Source organism: Tenrec ecaudatus, chromosome 3, assembly GCF_050624435.1.
Source record: "Tenrec ecaudatus isolate mTenEca1 chromosome 3, mTenEca1.hap1, whole genome shotgun sequence".
NCBI lineage: Eukaryota > Metazoa > Chordata > Mammalia > Afrosoricida > Tenrecidae > Tenrec > Tenrec ecaudatus.
Window position 1 is genome coordinate 220,436,371 of NC_134532.1, and position 24,274 is coordinate 220,460,644.

Sequence of the window (24,274 nt, forward strand, 5' to 3'; positions counted from 1 at the left end):
TCTGCCAGCTCACCATCACCAGACTTGCAGTCCGTGGTGGGGGTCGACCTCACTGAGGGTCCGTCTCGGACACAGAGTATTGCACCAATGCTTCACCCTTCCTGGTGGGGCGTCCAAAGCAAGCAGGTAGGGCAATGCCCTGTTGTGACCCCAGGTTCTTACTGGTTGATCCTTGGAAGTAGACCACTAGATCTTTTTCCTAGTGTGGCAGTTATACATAACTTTGGTATCAACCTGAAGCTATGAAAATGTTGGGGTGGAGTCTAGCCTGTCAGTCAAGTCACAGCCTCATGGTACCTCCTGGTTGGAGGGGCCTCATAAGGAGGATCCTGGGAACTTCCTCTCTTTCCCTGCCTTCCCCTTCCTGCTGTTGAGTCACTGGCAGAGCTGCCAGAGTCACCGCCATTGGATCCATGTGACTCTGCACCCACCAGTCAGGGATGTTCCTGAGTTCTTTCTGCATCATTGTGTGTGGCTTTGTGAGCCTGAAGAGGGATTTATGGACTAGTATCAGACTTATGGACTTGATCTGGCTTGGGATGGAATGTTTTATTAATATACAATTATTCCTTAATATAAAACTCTTTCTTACCCATGAGTGTTACTGAATTTGTTTCTCTAGTCTAACCGTCTTAACACATCCAGTGTGCACTGTTTGACTGCCACTCAGATGCTTCTGCTTTAACATCAGCATTTGCCTTGCAGGTGCCAGGCAGAGGAGCCCTGTCTCCCCTGGGCAAAAACATATAGCACCAGGGAAGCAGTGGTGCCCAGCCTCTGCCCCTTTCTTCTTACTCATGCCTGGCTCCTTCCACCCTCAGGACTGTGCAGAGCCACACTTCCCAACTACCTCTGCCAGGCATTCCCTCCGGGTAAGGGGTGTACTGCATACTTGAATTTTAAAGCTGAATGGCAACCAGGTCTTCAAGCCCTCCCTCCATTCACAGAAGCAGCAGACCACCAGGACATAAACACTCCATTACTAGCTGAGAAGCTGATGGCTTGAAGCGGCCCAGAGACTCTGAGAAAGACAGGCCTGGCACTCTGCTTTGAAAATTCACGTCCTGGAAAACCCCACGGAGCAGTTCTCTTTCTTAGCACAGGCTCGGCACACACAGGGCTTCCGACAGTCAGAAGCAGCAATAGCAACAGGGCTGCAGGACCACAGAACACTCATACCCAACAAGAGGTGACTGCAACTCACAATGTCTCTACAGAGCCTGGTGGTGAAAGAAAAGGCAGCCTGCGTGATCCAAGGGTTGCAAATAATGAAAGCGTGGTAAGCAGGAATTAGACTACACATTCTGAGCACCAGGTCTACAAAAGGCTGTGGATGGAATAAACACCTACAGCTCATTTGCAGAATCCCCATGGGGATTAAGCCTCCATGGAATTCCCACTGATCAGCAACCAATAATGTGAGCAGTCTTGTCCTCAGAGTGCATTGGGAGGTGGGTTACAAGGTGGGTACAAGGTGAGTGTACCATCAGCCCAGGTAGTGCAGTTTCCCCTGGGGGTTTGCCTGGGTGTGTCCTGGAAGGAGAATAGGGAGGGCCATTTGGTCATGAGTCAGGCCTTAATTCCTTTAGGGGTCAACTTGTAAATTCCATCTACTATGACCTGCATGTCCCAGTCATAACCCTATTCCCACTCTGGAATCTCACCTGTAACCATGATGTATTGATCTGCTGCCAACCATGCATTCATGACAGTTTTCCTTGACCTCTCGGGTCCCTTTAAAACTCTGTACATCAGCAAACCTTTGGACACCATTAAGACCTTGTGCCCATAGTCGCCCTCATCTGATAATATGTCTTTGTCCTGTCCTTGTCCCATTTAACTTAGTAAATGTCAAAAACCAACCAATCAACCAACCAACCAAACAACCCAGTGACTGGCAGCTCCCTGTGGCTACTGAGCAAACTCAACTGAGGGCCCTACAGGGGTCCCTGGCAACCCCAACTGTGTAAAACAAAGAATCAGCAAAGTGGAACTGAAACCATTCTCCGCTGCAAACTCAGCATAAACAGGAACCAGCTGATTCGATGTGGCAACCCACAAGGTGAGTGTGCAGAGAGCAATTTCACTGTGTGTTGGAGACAAAGGGAACATGCAGACATTGTCACACAGTCACTCCTACACGGAAGAGCCAGGTAAGATGTTAACTGTGCGCTAGTTTCTGCACATGTTCTAACGGGGAGCGAGTTCGCCCTCCCCCTGCAAAAGGAGTCCCTTCACCATGGGAGAAGGTGGGCAGCTGAGGAAGGGCCTGCTTCCTAAGACAGGCGTGGCAGGCCTTTCCTAAACCCCAGGGCCCTCTGGTCCCACAGCCCCTACATTTCACCACACCTGCTCTCGGTGACAAGAAAGAAAGGGCTGCAGTCACTGGCAGAACACACAGCCGCTGATGGCCTGGAGCACAGTCCACACTGCAGTAACGGGTCTGGGATTCAGTTTCCCAAGTGGGCCATGACCCCACTGAGGACAGCGCAAAGGCTGCAAAAAGGACTCAATTTCCACAAAGGGCAGTCAGAGGGCAGCAAAGTGTGTCCCACAAACACAGGAGAACAGAGAGCCGAGGCCAAGGCTGTATATGCACAACCTGCCATCTCCCCGCCCCTGATAGTTCAACCTGCAGCCCCTGGAGTCTGTCTTCCTGGCATGGAGGTGTAGGGGTGTGGTGCCATGGGACACCCCAGGTAAATGGCCTCATCTTGTCTTCAGTTTTCTGTCTCCTAGGTGCATGGTGCCAGAGCTCTTACAAGGTTGCAAACAGCTATCCTTATTCGCTGGGAGCAGCAGAGGAAGGAGAGTCAGTTAACGAGGGGACAGTAACGTGCGAGCCCGGCTGTTCTCTTTATCAAGGCGTCAGAACCGAACAGTGCCCAGCCACCATTACAGAGCACTTTAGTCTCTGAGTGTTTAGTCACAGAGTATTTGGTTTTTTGAAGTTTAGTCAAAAAGCCTACCAAAGAAACCCCTTGATCAAAAGGGGGGAAAGCTAGAACAGAAGCTCAAATTCACATACAATCCAGATTTTATGAAGCCAGATGCTGTTTGCAACCCGCACCCCCCACATGACTATACGCTGCCCAAGACACATCTTTAAACCTTAAATTGCAACTAGCCCCTGAAGTCACCTTTACCCGATTCACGTTTCCTTTTAGTAAGTTAAGTATGGTAGGTTAGAGCTCATGTCAACTAGACTCTCCTGGTTAAGGGTGAAATTAAACCTGACAATCAAGGCATGCATCCTGATGATACCTCCTTGATGTCATTGCTATAGTTTATTGTGCCAGCCTGGCCGATAAACACAAGTAGGATTAACTGAAGGGCAGAGGGATAAATGGCTTGCTTGTTCTGTGCCTCAGTTTAAAGGGGTACACTACCTGTGGGATGCCTAGCATGTGGACTGTGTCGCTGTAAGTTGAGGTCCCTTTAAGCCCACACAATTGGAATGTTCATCTCTGGAGCTGGGGACTGACAGTTGATGACAGTTGGGGACCTGCCCTGCAGTTTGCTGCCTGGGTATATATAGCCCAGCTCTCTCTACAGAAGGGGACTAGTAACTGGCAGCTCTCAAAAACTTGAAGGATTGCTAGTGTCTCACTGCTTTATAACTTAACTGTTAATTTCTTGTATTATCTATCAGTATATTATTTAACGGTTTATTTCTTGAATTATATATCTATCTTTATAAATATATTTATATATAATTACTAGCAATCTGGTTTGTCTCTCTAGAGAACCCTGTCCAATACAGTCATAAACCTTTTTTATAAAAAGCAAGGCAAACCGAGATGCTGTCTATGCACCTCTGCCTTCCTCCTCACCGGGCTTCACTGGGACTCTGTGTTTGCCTCCAGCAGTAGCCCCAGGTGGGCCACCTGACCCTGAGAGCTGTCGGTGCCCTGCCATGCTTCCACCAACCTCTGGATCTATGTGACTCTGTGCCCACGGGCCTGTGATCATCCTTTCTGCGTGCATCACCAACATGCGGCTACAGGAGTCTGAAAAAGGATTCATAGACTAGCTGAACTTATGGACTAGAGCTGGATGCCTTCTTGATATATAATTACTTCTTGATAGAATGCTCAGCCTTATACATAGCATCCCTGGATTTGCTCTCTAGACAACCTGCCTCCCTCCCTCAGTGCAGAATGTTTGCCTTGAGTAGGTGCCCATGGAAAGAATTCTCTTCAAGGCACAGGGTGACAGCAGTGAGTCGGAGAGTGAGGTGAGGCCCCCCAGAGGGCAAGAGCCAGTTCTCATGGTGGAGGAAGCGCCCAGAAACAGAGCCAGCCGCCCCACTGAAGGACCCGGCCAGAAGCCCTGCATGGAAGCAGCGCCTTCTCTGCTGGGTACATGCTCCACAGAAGCAGAAAGTAAGGCGGCAACGGGGCAGGAACCACTGAGTGCAGGGTTGTGAGTCCACAATGACAGACACACAGACAACTGAAAAGGTGGGGCAACCTTTGATGGGATGGGAATGGGCATGAGGACAATGACACAGCCCCAAGGACCTTTCCGAATCGTGTTCTAATGGACTTAGTGGCACACAAAGCACCACTCCCATCGAGCCACAGAGGGGAGCTGCCTCATGGGGGCCTCTTGGCTGTGATCTCAGCGGAGGTACACAGCCAGCCCTTCCTCCTGGTGTTTTCTAACCATCCACCCTGGACCTTGGGTCAGTGGTTAAGACACACCACGTGTGGTCGGAGGCCGTGCCTTCCCAGCACAGGGGGAAATGCAGTCACTCTACCCAGGAGGAAGAACTGGCAGGCTGACACAAGTAATCATAGGTCCCCAATATTGGGGTAACCTACCCGAGAGCCCCCGACTCCAGCCTCCCCCAACTCTACCATGACCCTGCCAACCAAATAGCCCCTGGGCCTCATGACAGGCACAGGAGCCCCCACGGAAAGCATGGCCATGGTCCATAGAGCCCCGGCCTGGCCTCCAGGTGACACAGGATAGAGCCCAGGGAACAAACAGTGCCAGGTGAGACCTGACCAGGAGACAGGGTGACCAGGTGTCACAGGGGATGTGGATGGAGCTCTCCCTGTGAACAACATGCCCCTGGAGCCAGCCATCAAGTGGGAGCAAGGGTGTATGACCATTGAAAATCTTGATGTCGATCAAGGTCAGAGAATGACCGGGCAGGAGAATGCCCTCGTCCTGAAGACAGGCACATGACAGTCCTGGGGTCAAGGGGCCGCAGACTTCCCACCTGCTGTCAGCACAGGTCAGTGTGCCCATGCACAGAGAGAGGAGGACCCGGGGGTGGAGGGCGTGTGAGAGGAAGGAGGAGAAGGGGAGGGAAGAGCTGGAGAGCAAGAGAGTTGGGAGAGAGCAGGACAGAGAGAGAGCCAGAAACATCGGGCACAGGCCTCTGGGAGAAGGAGCTGCAAGTCCCAGGTGCTGCCTCGGCCACTGCCCTGTCGGATGGAAGCTGCATCACATTGTAACGTCACTTCCCAACACGACGGCCCGGGACAGCCGGGCCCACAGACACTGCTGGGCGGGTGAGGGCATCTGAGGACCAGCTGGTGGTGTCCACTCCACCAGGCACACGGCCCCCAGCACCCCTCTCCTCAGGACACCCCCTAGAGATGTTGGGAGGTGCACCCCAAGACTGTCCAGGGGAGTCTGAGCAGCAGGATCCTGAATGCCTACTGGGGCCTGGATGGGACCCGATGGGGACTCCTCACCCAGGCAGGCGGCCAGGATCCCTCATAAGCACGCTCCCGCCGCCCCGCCAGGTGAGAGCAGCTGTGGGCAGGTCGCCATTCTGAGATGGTAGTCATCAGCAGCCCCATCCTGCACACCATGGCAGGGCCCTTGAGTATGACCCTCCCACCTGCTCAGCAAGGGCCATGGGGAGCAACACAGCGCCACGGGTGTATGAGGAAGGCCAGTGAGGTAGATATGCACAGAACACATGCTGACCATGACAGGCAGGACAGGGTACCTGGTGGGCCCTGCACCTCACCCCACCCCACAAAGACAAAGGGTGTTACCTGGCCAAGAAGTGGCCGAGTGGCCCCAGGAATCTGGCCCTGCTGCTGCCCTCCATGGGCCCCTGAGTGCTATCGCACTGGGTGGGGCTGCTCGCCTCCCTGGCGGAGCCCAGAGTGACATCGATGAAGGGGGGGTCGTCGTCGTTCTCCAGGGCCACGATGGCACTGGAGCTGCTGGTGACCAGGTCGAGGAGGTCCTCGGTGCTGAGCTCTGTGCCCAAGCTGGACCCACTGCAGACAGAAGCGTCATCGCTGCGGCCCAGAGCCTGGGAAGGGGGGCTGCAGAGCCGCACAGCATCATAGCCAGTCCTGGGGAAGGTGGAGGACTTGCGCACCCCTGGCTCCCGCTGAGCGCCCTCAGGTCCCAGCAACATGCAGGATGGCAGGGCACAGGTGCTCTGGGAAGCCCACTCGGGGCCGGCTGGGGCCAGTGGCCGTCCGGTGTGAATGGCACTACAGGCCACGGGCTCTGGGTTGCTGATCTCCAGCGTGGGGATCCCCGAGTCCACTGAGGCCAGGCTGTAGCGGTCCTGTGTAGCATCATGCAGCAGCTGGGGGCCATGCTCAGGCAGGGCAAGGGGCTGGGAGGCCTTGAGGCTCACGCTCAGAGGGCTGGGGAGGTGGCTTCCTGGCTGATCAGCCACAATACCCATCAAGGCAACGCCATTGGTAGAGGTGGACAGCTTCCCATCCGTCATCTTGGTCCAGGGAGGAACTAGAGGAACATCAATGAGGAAGTGAAGTCAGTGCACCCAGACCCAGGGCCTCCATGTACACATGTCCTAGGCTGACAGGGCGTGGGGCGGCGGTTCCCTGAGGTCTGGCCACTGCTCCAGGACATGAAGCACTGCAGTGTAAAGACCTCCCACAATGCAAGCTACCCTAGCATACTCAGCCAGGTGTGCGGCCAGCTCCATCCACCCAGGCCTGCTCCCTTCACTCTGAGCTCTGGCTGTCTGTCACCTGCTCTAAGATCCTGGGATGGACCACTCCCACAACACTGGGAGCCTCTCTCCTAAACCTCAGATTCGAGTCTTGTTGGCCCCACACTTGTGGGAGTCAGCCCCTGGACATGACATTTATGCAAATACATCTCACTGGTTCTATCTCTGTCGAGAGAGAATCCCGAGACTAGGACTCTTGGAAAACTCTTTTCCTGCAGGCCCACTGTGACTCAGGATCAGAAGCTGTTTCACACAGAACCTCAGGGGAGCCAGGCTATGCTGGCCACAGGCCAGGCCCCAGGAGTGGAGGAACCCAGGCGAGATGCTCCACACAGAGTGGTACTGGAAGTGCTCACCCGTCTGTGCCCAGACCCTGGGAAGACAGTTACCTGACCAAGTGACTACCAGAGAGCCATGTTTGTGTCCACGCCAAAGAAGGATGACCCAACAGAAGAAGAAATGATCTAGCTGTATCACTAATATCCCATGGAAGTCTATTTTGCTGAAGATAATTTAAAAATGGGTACAGCAGTGCATAGACAAAAAACGGACAGAAGCCCTATGCAGAAGAGGGCATAGAAGAAAGGCTCTCACTGCTGACATCAGATGGATCTTGGCTGAAAGCAGAGAACAGCAGAAAGACGCCTGGTTTGTTCTGTTCACTATGCAAAGGCATTCAACTGTGTGGATCACTAAGTGCTTTGAATAGCACTTAGGAGAACGGGAATTCTAGAACACCTCACTGTGCTTGTGTGGAATCTGTACGTGGTCAAAGGCAATCATTCAAACAAGACAGGGGGCGCTGGGTGATGTCAAATCAGGAAATGTGTGTCGGGGTGCATACTCGCATCATACCCATTCAATCTGTGTGCTGAGCAAATGATCCAAGAAGCTGGACTATATGAAGAAGAACGTGGCCTTAGGATTGGAGGACGGCTTATTAACAACCTATGATATGCAAATAGGTTGTTTGTTGGACTCGAGGAAGACTTGAAGGGCTTGCTGATGAAAATTGAGGACTGCAGCCTTCAGGATGGATTACAACTCAATGTAAAGAGATCAAAAACCCTGACAACCAGACCACGAGGTAGCGTCACGATCAATGGAGACAGATTGAAGTTGCCAAGGATTCCATTCTACTCAGACCCACCGTCAGAGCCTGTGGAAGCAGCAGTCGAGAAATGGCACTCATATTGCACAGGGCCAATGTGCTGCACAGATCTCTTTAACATGTTAAAGAGCCAAGGGTATCCCTCTAATGACTTGGGTGTTCCTGCTCCACACCATGGCTTTTCTTACATGGCCTCACACGCGTGTGACTGCTGGATAGTGAATAAGGAACTCCAGAGAATGAATGCCTCTGGATGACGGTGCTGGTGAGCAATCATGCAAGCACCATAGACGTCCAGGAGAACAAACACATCTGTCATTGAGGGACCCACAGAATGAGCAAAGTCGAAAGTGGCATGCACACCCACCACATGCTGTCCACACACGTCACCACACCACCCACCATGTACACCCACTCACACCATCCACACATCACACCACAGCACATTACACACACCTACATCACCGCATCCACACTGCACATCACCACACACACACCACCTATGTACACACCATCCACACACCACCTGCATATCACCACACACACACCACGGCATACGTTACACACACTATATGTACACACTACAAACCATCCACACACACCACGGCATACGTTACACACACACACACACACACTATATGTACATACTACAAACCATCCACACACACTACGGCATGTCACACATATGCACACGCTACAAACCATCCAAACACACTGTATGGCATACGTCACACTACAAACCATCTATATGCACACACTACAAACCATCTATATGCACACCACGGCTACGCTACACACACACACACACACACACACACACACACCTAACCATCCACACACACCATGGCATACGTTACACACACACACCACAGCAAACATCACATACACATATCACACGTACCACACACAGCACAAATACCACCACATCCAATATGCACCATATACCACATACACATACTACACCACATGTACCACACACCCTCAACACACCATATGTACCATACATCACACACATAAACTACATATACATACATTACATATACCATACCACATACACCACATACATTACACAATGTACACAAACACATATACCACAACACCCATATGCACCATACACACTCCACACATATTACATGCATACACATACTGACACACACCACCCACGCACCAGGCCCCCACAGAGGATGTCACCTCGCCCTTGGACCTTCATCTAAGAAGTGGTTCCTGGTCACAGAGCAGAACAAGCCTGGGACTTTGGAGTCTGCTCTGATGCCTGCTCTCCCGGGAAGGCACTGCCTGGCAGCCCCTGGCACCCAGCACGCTCACCTCCCCGGAACCTGGCTTGCTGGATGCAGAGCTAGCCAGAGCAGATAAGAGGGTATAACTCACCCTCCCAGCTGCCGCTGCAGCAGAGGAAGGGCAGTGTGACCAGGGGAGGCAAAAAGAAGGTCGCACCTGGGTTGGCTAACCAGTGATGCATTCTTCTGGAAGGCAGATGCTCACTTTGCCTCCAGAGAAGCCCCACTGACGGCACAAGGGACCTGGGGCCTGCAGAGGCACATTGGGACTGCTGCTGAACGCTCGGAGGGAGCACACTCAGCACAGGATGGCAAGCTAATCTTCGATTCAGAGGCTCCAACCACCAACATTCCAACAGCTCAGAGGCTGGGGCCAGAAATAGCCCAGGCATGACCTGCCACGTGATGGAGCCCCTGCCCCGTCCACCCACAGGGCACCACAAGAGGAAAGGGGCACATACACACAACCACAGGCAGAGGGGGTCAGCACCGAGAGCCCTGGACCTGCGTGGAGGCTGCAAACCCAGCGATACCACCTTCTGCCCGACGGAGGGCCACTGAGGCAGACCATCTACCTATCTTCTGGTCAAGGGTGACATCGGCCACACCAAACCTGTGACCATTCAAGCAATTCTGCCTCTCAGCCACCCCACAGGGAAAAGCCCACAGTGTCCTATGCAACAAGAGAGATCCGGCCAGTGACCAGCCCATAGGGAGGCCTGGCCCCAAGGTTCCCAGAGCCCAGGAAGCTAGGCCTGGCCAGCCTTGATGGGCTTCTGCAATGCCACACCAGCCCTGGCACCGTGCCCTGTAGAGCACAGCAACGGACTGGGAAGGGGTATCCTTCACCTCCACCCACCCACCTCCTGGCGCACACAGCTCAGCCTCTGGAATTGGGCACTACCTTGGGAGCACGGGCACTTCTACAGCGCATGCTAAAGGCAAGCTTCCCCTGTCCTTTGGGGATGGGGAGCATAAGCGTGGTCGAGCCCCTCAGCTTCCTGTGTCCTCCCCAGTGTGGCTCAGGAACCTGCAGGATTGGCCCGTCCCTGGTGCCTGGCACAAGGAGACCCTCTTCCAGCGCCCAGACCAACAAGCCCCCTGGGATACTCACCCTTCTGGGGAGCCCCACTGCTGTGTGCTACAGCCAGGCCCTGGGACCCTCAGCTCAGGGGATGCCCAGCAGCTGCTGTCCAGCCTGGCTACCACACACCTGGCTGAACTCACTCAAAACTCACTGCCATCAAGTCAATTCTGACTCCTGGCCACTCTACAGGACAGGGTAGAACTGCCCCTGTGGATTTCGGAGACTAGCTCTCCACAGTAGAAAGGCCCCCTTTCTCCTGAGCTGCTGAAATTAGTGGCCACTAGAGGCTTAGTAGGGCAGGTCACAGAGCAGTCCTGGGCCAGGACACTGACCAAGCAAGAGGCCCCAGAGCCAGGGACATCTGTGGCTTTGCAGGCAGGCCACCCACCATAAGACGCAGTAGCCAGGTAGCCCCACAACACACAGGTCTACCTGGGCATACAGGGGACATCCAAGGTCACAGTAGACATGCACTGGTGGCTCCGGGGCGAAGATGCTGCCTGATCCTTATGGGGACATCCAGCACGCTCACTGCCTGCAGGCCTGTCCACTGCCCTGTCCTGAGAGGAGCAAAGGAGAAGCCCATGCACCCCATGGCCAATGCATGTGGCCAGTGCCACCTAGTCCTGAGGCCCCCTTCCCTCTCAGCGCATCCTGAGAGTGGGCACTCTACCAAAGTCCTAGGGGACAGGCCCCAGTCCGAAACCAGCCTCACCCCACGAAACTGACCTGTCCACTCATCAATTCTTACTGGCCCCAGTGCACAGAGGAGGAAACTGAGGCAGGGAGAGACACCCCACCACCACCACAAGGCTGGTTCAGCAGGCTGGCTCCTGAGCGCTCCAATACCCACCCCCCTCACCATGCTGGCCCAGCTCCTGGAGAGGGCTCCCTCCCCCAGGTCTGTACAGGGACCCCAATGCATTCAGCACAGCCGTGACCCCCTTCAGTCCTGGCCATACCTGGAGCCGCACCAAAACGACACATCCCAAGGACCTGAGAGGTAAGGGCTGGTTGGGAGATCTTCAGACTCTGGGAAGGAGCTGTCGCTGCAGAGAGCAAACCCTCCCAAGCGCATACTGCTCGACAGACCCTCAGCGCCATCTCCCAGCCCAGGGAGTGGGATGAGGGATACCTTGGGAAACCTGGAGTGAGTTGAGCGCGAGGCTGGTTGGTACTCCTGCCTCAGCCCCAGAGTGCTGATGCCATTTGCATAGTCGCCTGGCCATGGCCCAGCAGCTGCTTCCTGTCCCAGGACTCAGTGGCCTGGACTCAACTTCCCAGCTGCAAAATGAGGCGGCTAGCTGAGCTGACCAACCTGAAGGGCCTGCTGCTCAGCTTGGGTTGGGTTGGACCAACTCACCAGACCCCACTCAGAGCAGAACTCTCAAGACTTTGAACAGTTAATTCTGAGAAGTGGATCACCAGGCCTTTCTTCCAAGGTACCTCTGGGTCAACTTTCAGTAGCTGAGCACCTGTACCCTCAGACCCACATTCACCATCTACACCCCCAAACACACAGTCTGTACCCCTAGACACACCCTCTGCACTCTCAAGCATGCAACTACCACCTGCATCCCCAAACATATTCACCACCTATATCTCCAAACACACATTCACCAGTTATACCCCCAGACAAACATTCATCAGCTGTACCCCCCAACTTACAACCACCACTTGCATCATGAGATGTACCTCTGAGTACATATTCACCATGTGCACCTCCAAACACATTCACCATCTGTACCCCAAACACACAGACAACAAACCCACTGCTATCCAGTGGATACCAACTCATAGCAACTCTAGATAGGGTTTCAAAGGCTGTACAATCTCTACAGGAGCAGACAGCCTCATCTTTCTCCCTCAGAGCAGCTGATGGGCTTGAGCCACCAACCTTTCAGTTACCAAAGCCAGCCAGGCCCAGAAACTACCCTTTTACTCATTCCTAAAATATTCAACGCACACAGGGGACTTCAAGAAGTTTTTCATGGAAAAACAGAATTAAAAAAATAGAATTTTCCAACCAATATTCCAAAGTCCCTTCGCACACATGAATATTCCTAGGGGTCTCTTTTCTAAAGTAAAGACATCAGTATCTACTTGGGCAACAAATCTCCTGAATCTCACAGACTCCATGAGCAGTCATGGCAGGCTGGGCAGGGACTGGGCACCATGGGTGGTCAGGAGAGGACCACAAGCTCATCCAGCCAGAGAGGCAGGACCCAGTGGGGACAGGAATGGGCAGAAATTCACCTACTGGAGAAGGGGAAACAGGCATCAGTTCCAATGCAAAACATGAGGGTGTTGAGGTCAATAGCAGTCACAAACACGGATGCCTCCACCCAGCTTCCAGCCAGCAGGGCCTCCCTCGGGTGGGGAGGACACCAACAGGAAGGGGGCCTGGCAGGAGACCAGCCTCAGCGTGAGGCCACAGCAGCCTTTCCAGCCGGGTAGCTCAGAGCTTGACACTTGACCTTCTTTAGTTCGGCTTCCACGCATCCACTAAAGGACCTGGTACCTGTGTGTGTTGGCAGAGCTGTGACAGCAGAATAGTGGGATAGGCTAAGCAGGGCGTAGGGTTCAGAGACTGCTGTCACAAGGCCGAGGGTGGCCCCGTCCTAGGTACCCAGCACACTTTCTATAAACGGAGGTGCCTGCACCCTGCAGACACTGCTGATGATATTGCCAGCCTGGCCCAGGGGCCACCAGCAGGGCCAAAATGCAAGGAGAAACTAGAACCTTCCAGGGCAATGTTTCCGTAGAACAGGCTGAGGGCAAATGACTGCCCTGCCTGGATCTTGGCGACCACCAGCCCCCCACCCACACCCACACCCACATTTTAGGGGATGCTCCAATGGACTGGATAGGGGGCAAGGACTGCACACAGTTGGAGGGCCCAGGCCACCAGGCAGGGGACCTGGGGTGTCGGGCAGGGATCCCTCCGGCCGAGTGGAGGGTGGGGGTCTCACCTCGGGGGGAGAGGAAGAATATTAGGAGGTCGGGCACGGGTCCGTGGGGTGGAAGGTCAGGAGGGGGCCGTGAGGGGGTGTCTGGAAACAGAGCGCCAGCCCAGGGAGGGGTTCCGAGCCCCTCAGGGGATCGGCGCCCCGAGGCCAGCAGCCGCGCACCAGCACGGCGGACGGCGCCACGGGCTGAGGAGAAACTTTCCTCAAGTTCCGGAGCAGCGGCGCGCGCGCGCACGACTCACGAGGGATGACGGCCGTCCTCGCAGCCCTCCGCCCGGGCTCCGCAGGCGCGCCCTCCCTCCCGCCTCGCGTCCCTAAGTACCGAGTCAGCGCGGATCCGACGCCATGCCCGGCGCCCGCGGGCCCGCAAAACAGGCCCGCGGGACCCGCCCCTTGCGCGGCCAGGACGCGGACGCAGCAGCGACTAGCGGGACTCGGGCCAGTGTCAGGTGCGCGCGGGCGCCCGGGACAACGCCCCGCCCTCTAGGCGCCCCGCCCGACCGGGGCGCCCGCCCCTCGATCGCTTCGCCCTGCCCTCCACGGGCCCGCAGAGCACCGCCGGCCCGTGGCCGCGCCACGCCCACTTGCTTCGCTACACCTACTTAGCTCCGCCTAGCCTCGCCCCCTAACGGCCCCGCCCCGCCCCCTGGTGGTCCCGCCCCGAGATAGCTCCGCCCTCTTCCTTCCGCACCGGCCCGCGCCTGCGCCGCTCCTCGAGCTCGGCGCTCGGCCGGCTGCGTCTCCTCTGGCCGGCTCCCGCTCGCCCTGGGCAGGCCAGGAAACAGCTCTGCCGGATCTTTCCCCTCCCGAAGGCCCAGCAGAGCTCACAGTGGTGGCCTGGAGGGGTCCTTGGGCCCGCGTGCATAGCCCATGGGGCCCCCTTACCTGATCGGCTTCACCCGCGGCCATCTTGGAAGTGGGAAGCGGGCGGCGGGAGGGGCCAGGCGTGGACAGCCGAGCAGGAACGCATCGATGGGCACCCTGCCGGCAGGTGCGCTGGGAGGGCTGGTGAACAAGGATTTAGGCTCGCGGGGCGGGGCTTCTGCGGGTCCTGCCCAATAACTGCGCTAGACATCAGTGAGGGCTTCGCGGAATGCCTAGCTCTGTAGCGGGGTGGAGCCCTGTCCCCTGCGCCAGGGTCCTCATACCTGCCTGCACTTTGGCGTCATCTGAGGAGCTCTTAAGAGGCCCCACCCAGCCCACTGCCGCGGAGTCGGCTGGGACTCTAACGCTCCTTTAGAAACCAAGACTAGGTGGGTGTGAACTGCCATCCTTTCGGTTAGCAGTTAAGTACTTAACCCGCCGCGCCACCAGGGCACCTTTTAAAAAGGCTCCGAACCGGGTCAACAGCAGAGCTGAAGGGGTGTTTGTGTGTGTACGTGTTCGCGCGCGGTGGGGGGAGGGGCGGTCAGGTCAATCACAGTGCTGGTGATGGTGGGGTTCTCTGTGGGGCCTTTTAGAAGGTGGCCCACATGCAGGCATGTTTGGGAGACACTGGTAACGTGATTTTGTTTCCACATCGTGCACTGCAGAAACGTGCCTTCCCAGGCTCAGAGATGGGGACTCCTGCCCGGTGCCCTGCCCTTTCAGCTGACCTAGCTGGCCCAGTGAGAGTGGGGGTAGAAAAAGCTCTCCCCTTCCTGAGTGGACGTGGCCGTACCCTTGGGCCTGTGCGGCTTCATAATGGTTGTGTGCTGAGGCTCAGCCCATTACTGGGGCAGGTATGTCAGCCCACCTCCCAGCAGGTCCCTGTTTCTCCGCTGACTCCCCACCCAACTTTACCAAACATGGCACCCTTTTCCAGTGACTGCTTTCCCCAGGACACCTCCATGTACACATGTACACGAGCCAGAGCCTCGGCACCTTCGATTCGCAGGCGAAGTTTGGCTGTTTCCTCCAAGGCTGGCTTGTCAATTCTTCTGGTGGCCTATGGTGTGCTCAGCATTCTTGGCCAACAATTCAATTCCACTGCACCAACCCTCCACTCTTCCTCCATCCCTAGCCATGACTTGGGATATGCGCACCTCAGTCACCTCCCAGGCACTTAAAATGAGCCCTGGTGGCAGTGTCAGGGAAGTGTTAAATGGCTAACTGCAAGGTCATCTGTTCAAACCCACCAGTCCTTCCCAAGGCATCAGATGAGGCTGGTTAGCTCTCATGAAGATTTGTCTCAGAAACTCTACTGAGGGTCACTTGAAATAAAAATCAACTTGATGGCAGGTAGGTTTGGGTTTTGTTTTTTCCCCAGTATCCCATTCTGAGGACATGACAGGAGATGGGAGCCAGGTCCTGGGAGTGTGGTCCCAGATGGAGAAGGTGCCAGAGCAGGCCTCTCTGAGACTGGAGCTAGGGGTTTGCACCAGCAGTGCAGCCAGGGGGGACTGCCCATCTGACTGGCACACAAGTATGGAAGATTCAACTGTCCAGACTGGCAGACTTGCCTCCCCTCCCCCATGGTAGATCTAAGTACTCTGAGCTCCTATGAGTTTTGTGGGCAAAGACCCTGCAGAGGGCCAGCGTAGCCCACAGCTAACCACAAGTCTGGGAGTTTGAGTCCAGCGAGCCACTGCAAGAAGACATCATCTTCTGGAAACCATTTCTGGGAAACCAGCCTCTTGCACGAGGGTTCCCAGGGCTCATCAGCATATGAAAGAGACCATCTCCTAAGGGTGTTGGGTGACCAGCCTGTGCCTGCTGGCTGGCGATCAAGCCAAGCCCACGGAATGGCCCTGGGGAAGGAACAGGTGACTCGCTTCTTCCTGCAAAGACCACAGCCGAGGTGGGGCAGTTCTATGGTGACATGTTGGAGTCTGCAGGAGCAGTGAGTAAAGCCTGTGGCAAACCAACCTTCCTGCATGGGTCTGGGAAGAAGGGGGCGGGGGGGATACTGACGGGATTCTCCTGTTAATAACTGTAAACAGAATTCCCTGGAGCGCTGTTGTATCGAAAATGAGCCTTCTGGGAAGGAAAAAGAGGGATCTCGTGACCAGGCAAGAGCCAGGAGTGGGCACATCTTCATCAAACCCCCTGGACCCAAGGACAGCAACATCAGAGAAGCAGCAGCGGAACCAGGCGCCAGGGCATGGAGCAGCGTAGAGTGATGGACTTCCTAACCCAAGGAGCAACTGGAGCTCAGTGCTTTGGGGCAGGAGGCTGGCTCACAGGGTGGGGTGCCTCTGGACACAATTCAGGAGGCTGGGTTTGCTGACCCAGTGCCTTCAGGCTGCGGCTGATAGAAGAGTGGCACTGCCTTTGGGAGGGGGGAGGTATCTGTTAGTAGACTTGAAAGAGCTTGGTTACCAGATCCTGGAGAACAGCTGTATCCTAAGCATTTCTCCCTTGTTGCAACTCATTAACCTCCTTCATCCAACCCCTCCTTGTGCATACTGTCTGTGAGTTATGAGTAGCCAGTGCAGTGGATGAGTCAGACCCCAAAGGTAGGGAACATGGCTTGGGACGGAACCTCACCGAGTCTCTCCCAAGTGACAAAACAGAGATGGTGTGCTGTTGTGCAGCAGCCCCCTCAAAAACAGCTAAATCCTAGAGCAGTGGTTCTCTCAACCTTCCTAATGCCATGGCCCTTTCGTATAGTCCCTCATGTTGTGCTGACCCCCTAACCATAAAAGTATGTTCATTGCTACTTCATCACTGTCATTTTGCTACTGTGATGAATTGGGCGACCCCTGTGAAAGGGTCATTTGACCCCAAAGAGATCGTGACCCACAGGTTAAGAACCTCTGTCCTACATAGAAGTAACACCAGGTGGCCCACAGGCCCCTTTCTGGGTGATTTTAAGTCCTAACAGGGACATACAGTCTCCCTTGGGCCTCATCTTAATTAGCAAATTAATGCATCAGATTGATGATTCCTCTTCTGCAACATTCCTTGAGGTTCCCCAGCCCCCTCTGACCCTAATGCTGTGGATTAGGGCTGTGAGACCCCACCTAGGACAAGGCACCATCGCTGGCATCCCGGAGTGCACATCTGACGCACCCTGTTGGCTCCTACAGGCAGCATGAGCGTGCTGGGGTCCCAGTGGCTGGCCAGATGGGCAATCGACAGAGACCAGGGCCCGACCAGGCAGTGTTTTGTTCTCTTTGCTGTGTGCATGGTGTCTGTGAGTCAGGGTCAACTGACTGGATGGCAGCCATGGGCGCACTTTGAACCACATGCCAATGTTTGTCCTGCAACTCCGAGCCATACTGAAAGCTGGCGTGTACCCAGAGTCAAATCAGGATGAGGCACGCCGGTGGCTTGTTCACAGGGAGACACTGAGGCTGCCAATGGCTGCTATCACCATGTGAAGCCAGCCATAGAAGGGCTTGGCAGGGCCCCAAGGTATGGAGACAACAGCTACATCAAGGATCTGGGGCAGAGCAGGTGGGGTACACAGAGGGGCACCTGGCATTGGAGTGGCCTGGAAACAGCACAGTGGGCACACACGCCCAGAGGGACCAGCAGCTGGAACCCCATCCGCTGGCCGTTCCTGGTGTGTGCAGCCCATGCCCCTCCCCGGTGAGCACCAGGAACAGGCTGAGACGGACCACTCTGGTAGATGATGCTGGCCTGACTCCCACGCAGCAAGGGTGGGAGCACTTTGAGCTGGTGGTCTCCAGGCAAACCCTTCTCAGTCCATTTCCTTATTCCAGCTCAGCGGTGCCTCCTTCTGCAGGAGACCTGCCTAGCCTCCCCACCTCCTGTCTCCAGACAGCCCAGGAGGGCACAGCAGCCCAAGGAAGTGAAGTATGAACAGGCTCCGTCCTGGCTACCCCAGTCGCTCTGGCCTGGTTGAGTCTTGGCAACCATGAGAAACCGGGGCGGCATGGAAAGGCAAGGCCCCTCAGACCCCTCTTCCAGCTTGTAAGCCACCTACCCTCCCCAGACCCAAGGCATCCATCTTAGTGTGGGTGTGCCCTACCCAGAGCTGTCCAGTCTCCATGGAAACCACACTGAGCATCCCCCTGTCCCCCTCAAGGCCTAGGGAATTAGATCACTTCTCTCCAATAAAGCCAGCTGACCAGGAAACCACCCTGGGATTAGTCCCAACAGGTGTCGGAGCTGGTGGGTGCTTTATAGACCACCAGGCCACCTTGTTATTCAGAGGGGCAACTGAGGCCTAGATGGGGCTGGGTCACTGTCCAGTTAGCTGAAGAATGATGTAATCACGAGACGGTCGTCCATCCAGGAAGGTGCCCACAGCCTGGCCCAGGGGAGAGGGGAAGTTATCAAGCAGGTGGGCTAGGTTTGGGGGCTGGGGACAGTAGACACAGCCAGCGCCTTGCCTTCCCACCCTTCCCTGCCCTCCACAGTGGGTCTCTAGGCTAAGGCCTGCCGGCTCACAGAGCCACCCGGCTCTCGAGTTCTGGATTCCTTCAGTGACGAAGTCCCTGCCCTGCCCTCTGGCACAACTCCCCATGACTCCACAACTCCTAGCACCCCTAGAACTCCCGGGATCCCCAGAACTATCTCAAGTCCCCTGGGACTCCAGGACCCTACAACTCCCCAAACACCCAGACCTCCTGGGGCCCCCAGACTCTTGGTGGAATCCCTAGTATTCCAGGAGCCCTCAAGCCCTGGAACCCTAGAATCTAGGATCCCCTGGGGGTGGGAACGGAATTGATCCCATTGACAAGGATCCCGGCACCCGAGTATTTTCACTCCAGATTCAAACAAGCTGTGTGCCAGGTTCCCAGTCTCCTTCCTTCTCTTTGGTTTCCTTTGGCGGAACCATGGACAGCTGGCCCTTCCAACATGTACACCGGTGTTCCTTCATGTAGCATCTCTGGGTGTGACCAATAAACTTGGAGGTGTGAACATCCCACAGTGTTTTAATTAAGATGCTACTGACACAGCCCTGGGTAGGCCATTCGTTTGTTGTTCAGGGCTTTGTTGGCCAGAGGGGTGGGCAATTTTCTCCCCACCAAGGATCCTAGACAATTGTGAGGATGGGGCAGGATGGACCAGACCCTGATTCCTTCCATAGCACACGTGGGCCCACTCCACTGCACCCGGCAGCAGCAGCTCTGGTTGGGGTCAGCATGCGCCTGCTCCAGGCTACGTCTCAGGCAGGGTTTGCTGGGGGTGGGGGTTGAGGGGTAGCAGGGTGAGGTCTGCTGTCACTAGTGTAGGGAGAGGGGGGCGCGGGGTGCCATAACACCTGCCCCCCACAACGCCCAGGATGACAGGTCCCACGTGGGAGTGGTCTTGTTCAAACGTCCTAACAGCAAGGGCACGGGTGCCCCAAGCCCCACCTGAACACTGGGTCCATCCCCATGCCAAAAGAATGGAACAGGTGGACTGCCATGGGGCTCTGCCAGCCAGTATGCCTGGGGCTGGGGGGTAAGGGTGAGGGTCCAGGGCCCCAGAGTCCCGGTGAGGGCCCCCCAAAAGGCCCTCTCTGGCTGGCAGCTGTTCAGGCAGTTGCTGAATGGAAGCCCATTCCTCAAGGTTTCATGAAATATGACTGTCAGACATAACAGTCTCTCCGCAGTTCAGAGGGCCATTCCTGTCTGCTAGGTACCACCACCAAGCGGCTTCACGGGTCCTCTGCGGGCTCTGAGGGACGGGGGTGAGCATGTCCACACACGCCGAGGGAAGGCGTTTCCTGCCCCGCCCATGGCTGTGCATACGTGCTCTCCCTCCCTGTACACCGAGGAAAAGCCGTCTTTCCCTGGGATCTGAAGAAAGGTTCTCTGTATTCCTCTAAGCCCCGCTGCGCCCTCTCCCACTCCAACCTCAAAACCCCCCGGTTTGGGGGAAGGTTCTTAAAGACCTCTCACTGTGGCAGGGCAGCCTCATTCAGTTCACACAGAAAGCTTGTTCCAGGGGCTGGTGCTGCTACTGAGCAGGACTTTGCCGCAGCACTGGGGCGACTCCATGATCCAAGAGGCAAACAGACTATGCTGGAGGGGCTCAGGAGGGGGCAGGGCAGGCCGAGGTCCAGCGTCCCATGCCAGAAAGCACGAGCTTCATTAGCACACAGCCTCCACTCCCTGCAAGCGGCCTCGACTCGGGGCCAGAGAATGCCAGACCATCTCCTCGGATGAGCTGCACAAGGTTCTAGCAGCGCCTCAGCTACTTCAGCAGAAGCTTATGCCCAGGGTCCATCAGCCCCCTGGCCCCCGCTGGAGATGACTGACTCCCAGTTCTCTCTCAGCCTTTTCCTTAGCCTGATCAACAATTGAAGTGAGGGACACTTGAAGCAGCCTGGATGCCTGGCTTTGGGAAACCCCTCACTCCCTGCCATCAGCTCTTGGCCCATGGAAACCCTACAGGACAACATAGAAGTGCCCCTGGCAGGCGTGACCCTCGGACCTCGTCATCAGCGGCTACCAGGAAGCATAACCTACAATGCCGCTCAGGTTCCTCCGAGCGGAAAAAACCCAAACAGGACATCAGCATTGCTGCCACCTTTTACAGTAGCAGACTGCCATGCCACCTCTCTCCCCTGAGCGTGGCTGGTGGGTTTGAACGTGTGAGCCTTCAGGTAGTGGCCACCAAGTGCTTTAAAATCCCTGCCACCGGAGCTACTAACCAGAGGAGCTATGGAGGGAAGGAACAGTGACTACCAGGGGCCAACATGCCACCTCTTCCCAACCCTGGGGGCTCATCACTTCAGCTCCCCAGGGAGAGGGCTGAGCCCGGAGTGGGGGGGCATGCTGAAGTCATACCCTAGAACTAGGGTGGCTTGCTAGGGTCAGGGCAGGGAGCCACAGAAGTAGGGGAAGGGCAACGGTCCACAGGCCTCCATTGGGGAAGTGCCTGCAGGGTCCTGGAGGGGTCACCCATGTGGCACACTCCTGGTGTCAAGGGACTGCGGTGCAGGGTCCACCAGTGTACAGGGGAGACACATCCACTTTCTTACAGAAGGGCATAAGCCATGCCTCTGACCCTTACTAGTCCCAGTGGCCACAGCACAGCCAATAGATTGTGGGGGAGAGGGGTGCCACTGAGAGGGCGGGTTGCAGGGGAAGTTCCTGACAGAGTGGAGGCCACGGGGGAGGGGAAGTCACCTACCACCTGGGGACCAGACATGCTCTTGTAGGCCATGGAAAGCAGCCCAGGCAGTGTTAGTGCAGCAAGCCACACACACGTGGGGTCCAGGGTGTGGGAAGGGCCCTGCTTGCTGCCAGCAGCCCCACGCCTCTGCCTGCTCCGGTCACTGAGGTCGTTCTGGAAAGGACACTTTGCTTGGAAGTGAAACCACACCGTTGCTTTTCAGGTTTTTATTTGGTGTTAACTCCACAAGAAAACAAACATCTGTTACTCTGGTGAAGGTCAAGTCGGAGCGATGTATTGCGGGCCGGCGTGTGGTCTTGGCACACCACCGCACAGCTCAGCGGTTTGCGTACTTTCTAAATGCCCTCTCTTTGTGGTCATTCATCTGTTCCCCAAACTAAAAGCCACACTTTTACCTCTGCTGCCAAGTCTCCGAGCTTCAGCCACTGACCCAGGACAACAACACAGAGCACATGCCCCGGGGCTCCTTGCACTGAAAGCCTGCCTGGCAAGCGTCTCTGCCACCAACCAGGTCTCCAGGGCGCACAGCAGTGGCCTGTTTGCTGTTCAATTCCCTTTCAGTGCAGAGGCTGGTCAATTTTTAGGAAGCTCCAGAAAAAAGAAAAATACATAAAACTTATCTGAAGTCTGTAAATAAATAACAGCAACACAAACCCCAAGCACGCACGCTCGCGTGCACGTGTCCGCAGAGCCCACGTAAAGTGTCTAAAGACATGCTGCACATAAGCAGCCAAAGACCCTGCCCGTGACTGCGCCACTGCCAACAGCACCCAATGCTGTCTTCCTTGTCCTCAGCCCCAGCTCAGAGCAGACGGACGGCTGCTCTCAGCCCTGGAGGTTGGCTGTGCGGGCCCATGGCCCTCTAGGGCCACAGACGCAGTAGGCCCAGACCACTCGCTGGCCCCGTACGCCCCCCCCCCCACCAATGCCACAAGTTGCTGGCACAGGAAAATGAGCTCGCATGTTGAGAGGTTTTGCATACGGCCCTGGCCACACTGCCGTCACCAACTCAGAACTGGGCTGGCAGCGTGCATGTGCGCCCGCCCTTCCCTGGACACTGTCCACACAGAACGAGGCACAGGATGGGGGTCAGGGCTGCAGAAGGATGGGGGGAAGCGAGGGTCAGACACTCCCTGAAGGACTCCTATCTCCTTCCCGACTAAGGTCCTCTACCCAGCCCCCTCGCGAAGTCACAAGCCAGGCTTCGCCACCCGCGTTGGAGGGGGGAGAGGCTACGCGCCGGCGCCGAGCATGCGCCCTCCGTGAGCACAGCCTGTGCTCACGCCAAGTGCCCATGAGTCTGCTGGATGGGCAGGGGTGGGCGGAGACTGCGCGAGCCCACAGCTCCAGAGCGGCAGGCGGGCCGTGGAGACATGGGCGGATCTGCCGGGATGCGGGCGGGAGCAGCGGCGCTCCCAGACAAGCACATGCAGCCCGCTCCGGGTCGGACAACACAGTCTAGTCTACGTCAAAGAGCCAAGAATTTAACAGCGGGGGGGGGTCTTCACAGGACAGCTGTCCTCAACTCTAAAACAAGCGAGAAGAGAGAGAGCGTTACTGGCGGGCTAGCGCGGGCTCAGAGGTGGGTCCGCGAGAAGAGCTCCGAGCCCGGGCCCGCCCAGCCGCCCCCACCGCCCTCCGAGCCGCTGTCCTCCGAGCCGCTGTCGCCGGCGGCCGAGCTGTTGCTGGAGCCCACCTTTCTGCGGAAGCCGTGGGCCTGGGCGCCCGAGAGCCTCTCCCCGGTGCACCTGGCTTCATACACGGAGGACACCTGGGGAGCAGAGGGGCCCACTGGTCACGGGTGCGGGCCCCACCGCCCCAGTCTTGACCCTGTGCCCCATCTCGGTGCCCCTAGGACCTGCCAGTAGTGTGGATGAGCCAGAAGCTCTGTGCAGAGGCCTGGAGAGCTGCCCCTCAGCTCCGCAGCAGGAGCTCCCAGCTGCCCTAGAGGCACACACTGCCCAGGACTTGTGCCTTTTTAGGCGCCTGTCCTCCTGTCTACAGTGACTCAGACTGGAAACAACCTGACCAGGAACCCCTTCCCCACTCCCACAAGGCCACCCACGATGGCTGGGGCAGACCCAGCCACATGCAGCACTACACTAGGAAAACCTGGGGGTCAAGAAGGTGGGGGCCAGGGCCCCAGTCTGTCCAGCCCTCAGGGAGGGTCTGCTCTCAGGGTGAGGGTGACCCAGGTGACACAGGCTGCCTGCCCAGAAGTCAGCTGCCCTCTCTCCAAGTGTGTCCATGGTTTCTGCTCTGCTGGGTGCAGGGACGTAGGTCAGAAGTGAGGGGCTACAGCAGGCCCGGCCACAGTGAGAAGCCCAGGGATAAGTGAAGCACCAACCCCAGCTCACGCTGCAGGAGCAGCTGAGGGCCAGGACGGCAGAGGTGGGATGAAGCCGGCCTCTAGGTGTGCGCTATGGTTGGGCAGCGGGTGCTGACGAGATGAGTACCTGTTGGGGTCTGGCCCACTGCACACACGCACTGGCCCCAGGCTGTGAGCTGAGCCTGGTGACCCACAGCCGTCACACTAGAAGAGCCCTGGAGTGCTGACGGTGCTGCCTGGGGAGCGCTGGGCCAAGAGGGCCTGGCCTCTCACAGCCACAGGTGACGGGCCCCCAGTCCAGGTCCGAGGGGAGAAGGCTGAGTCAGCTTCTCTGGCAGGTGTGAGAAAGGGCATCACTCAGGAGGCCCTGAGCCCGCCATGCCTGGGCACTCCACTCACCCTATTGAAGTCCAGCGGGTGCTCGCTACTGGGCACATCCTTGATGTCCTGGAATTCTCCTAGACTGTCCTCTCCCTTGTCCTGGGGGTAACACTCTT

At 56.5% G+C, this 24,274-nt stretch overlaps 2 protein-coding genes across 5 annotated transcripts in view; both read right to left on the bottom strand.

Moving 5' to 3' along the window:
* TBC1D14 (TBC1 domain family member 14) overlaps positions 1-14,446 on the bottom strand; it is a 62,660-nt gene extending 48,214 nt beyond the window's left edge. For 2 of the 3 annotated variants that reach the window (XM_075544658.1, XM_075544657.1), the window contains exons 1-2: positions 14,315-14,446; positions 6,021-6,735 (exon numbers count right to left, since the gene is read on the bottom strand). In XM_075544658.1, the coding sequence (XP_075400773.1) occupies positions 6,021-6,718 (698 nt within the window). In that variant the 5' untranslated portion in view covers positions 6,719-6,735; positions 14,315-14,446. Of the gene's footprint in view, positions 1-6,020; positions 6,736-13,432; positions 13,622-14,314 lie in introns of those variants that run through there. The other variant, XM_075544660.1, reaches the window with a different exon arrangement.
* Positions 14,447-21,646: 7,200 nt separating this feature from the next.
* The window catches only part of KIAA0232 (KIAA0232 ortholog), a 35,151-nt gene continuing 32,523 nt past the window's right edge, over positions 21,647-24,274 (bottom strand). The window contains exons 9-11 of one of the 2 annotated variants that reach the window (XM_075544664.1): positions 24,177-24,271; positions 23,145-23,219; positions 21,647-22,975 (exon numbers count right to left, since the gene is read on the bottom strand). In XM_075544664.1, coding sequence (XP_075400779.1) covers positions 22,970-22,975; positions 23,145-23,219; positions 24,177-24,271 — 176 coding nt within the window. In that variant the 3' untranslated portion in view covers positions 21,647-22,969. Of the gene's footprint in view, positions 23,220-24,176; positions 24,272-24,274 lie in introns of both variants that reach the window. The other variant, XM_075544663.1, reaches the window with a different exon arrangement.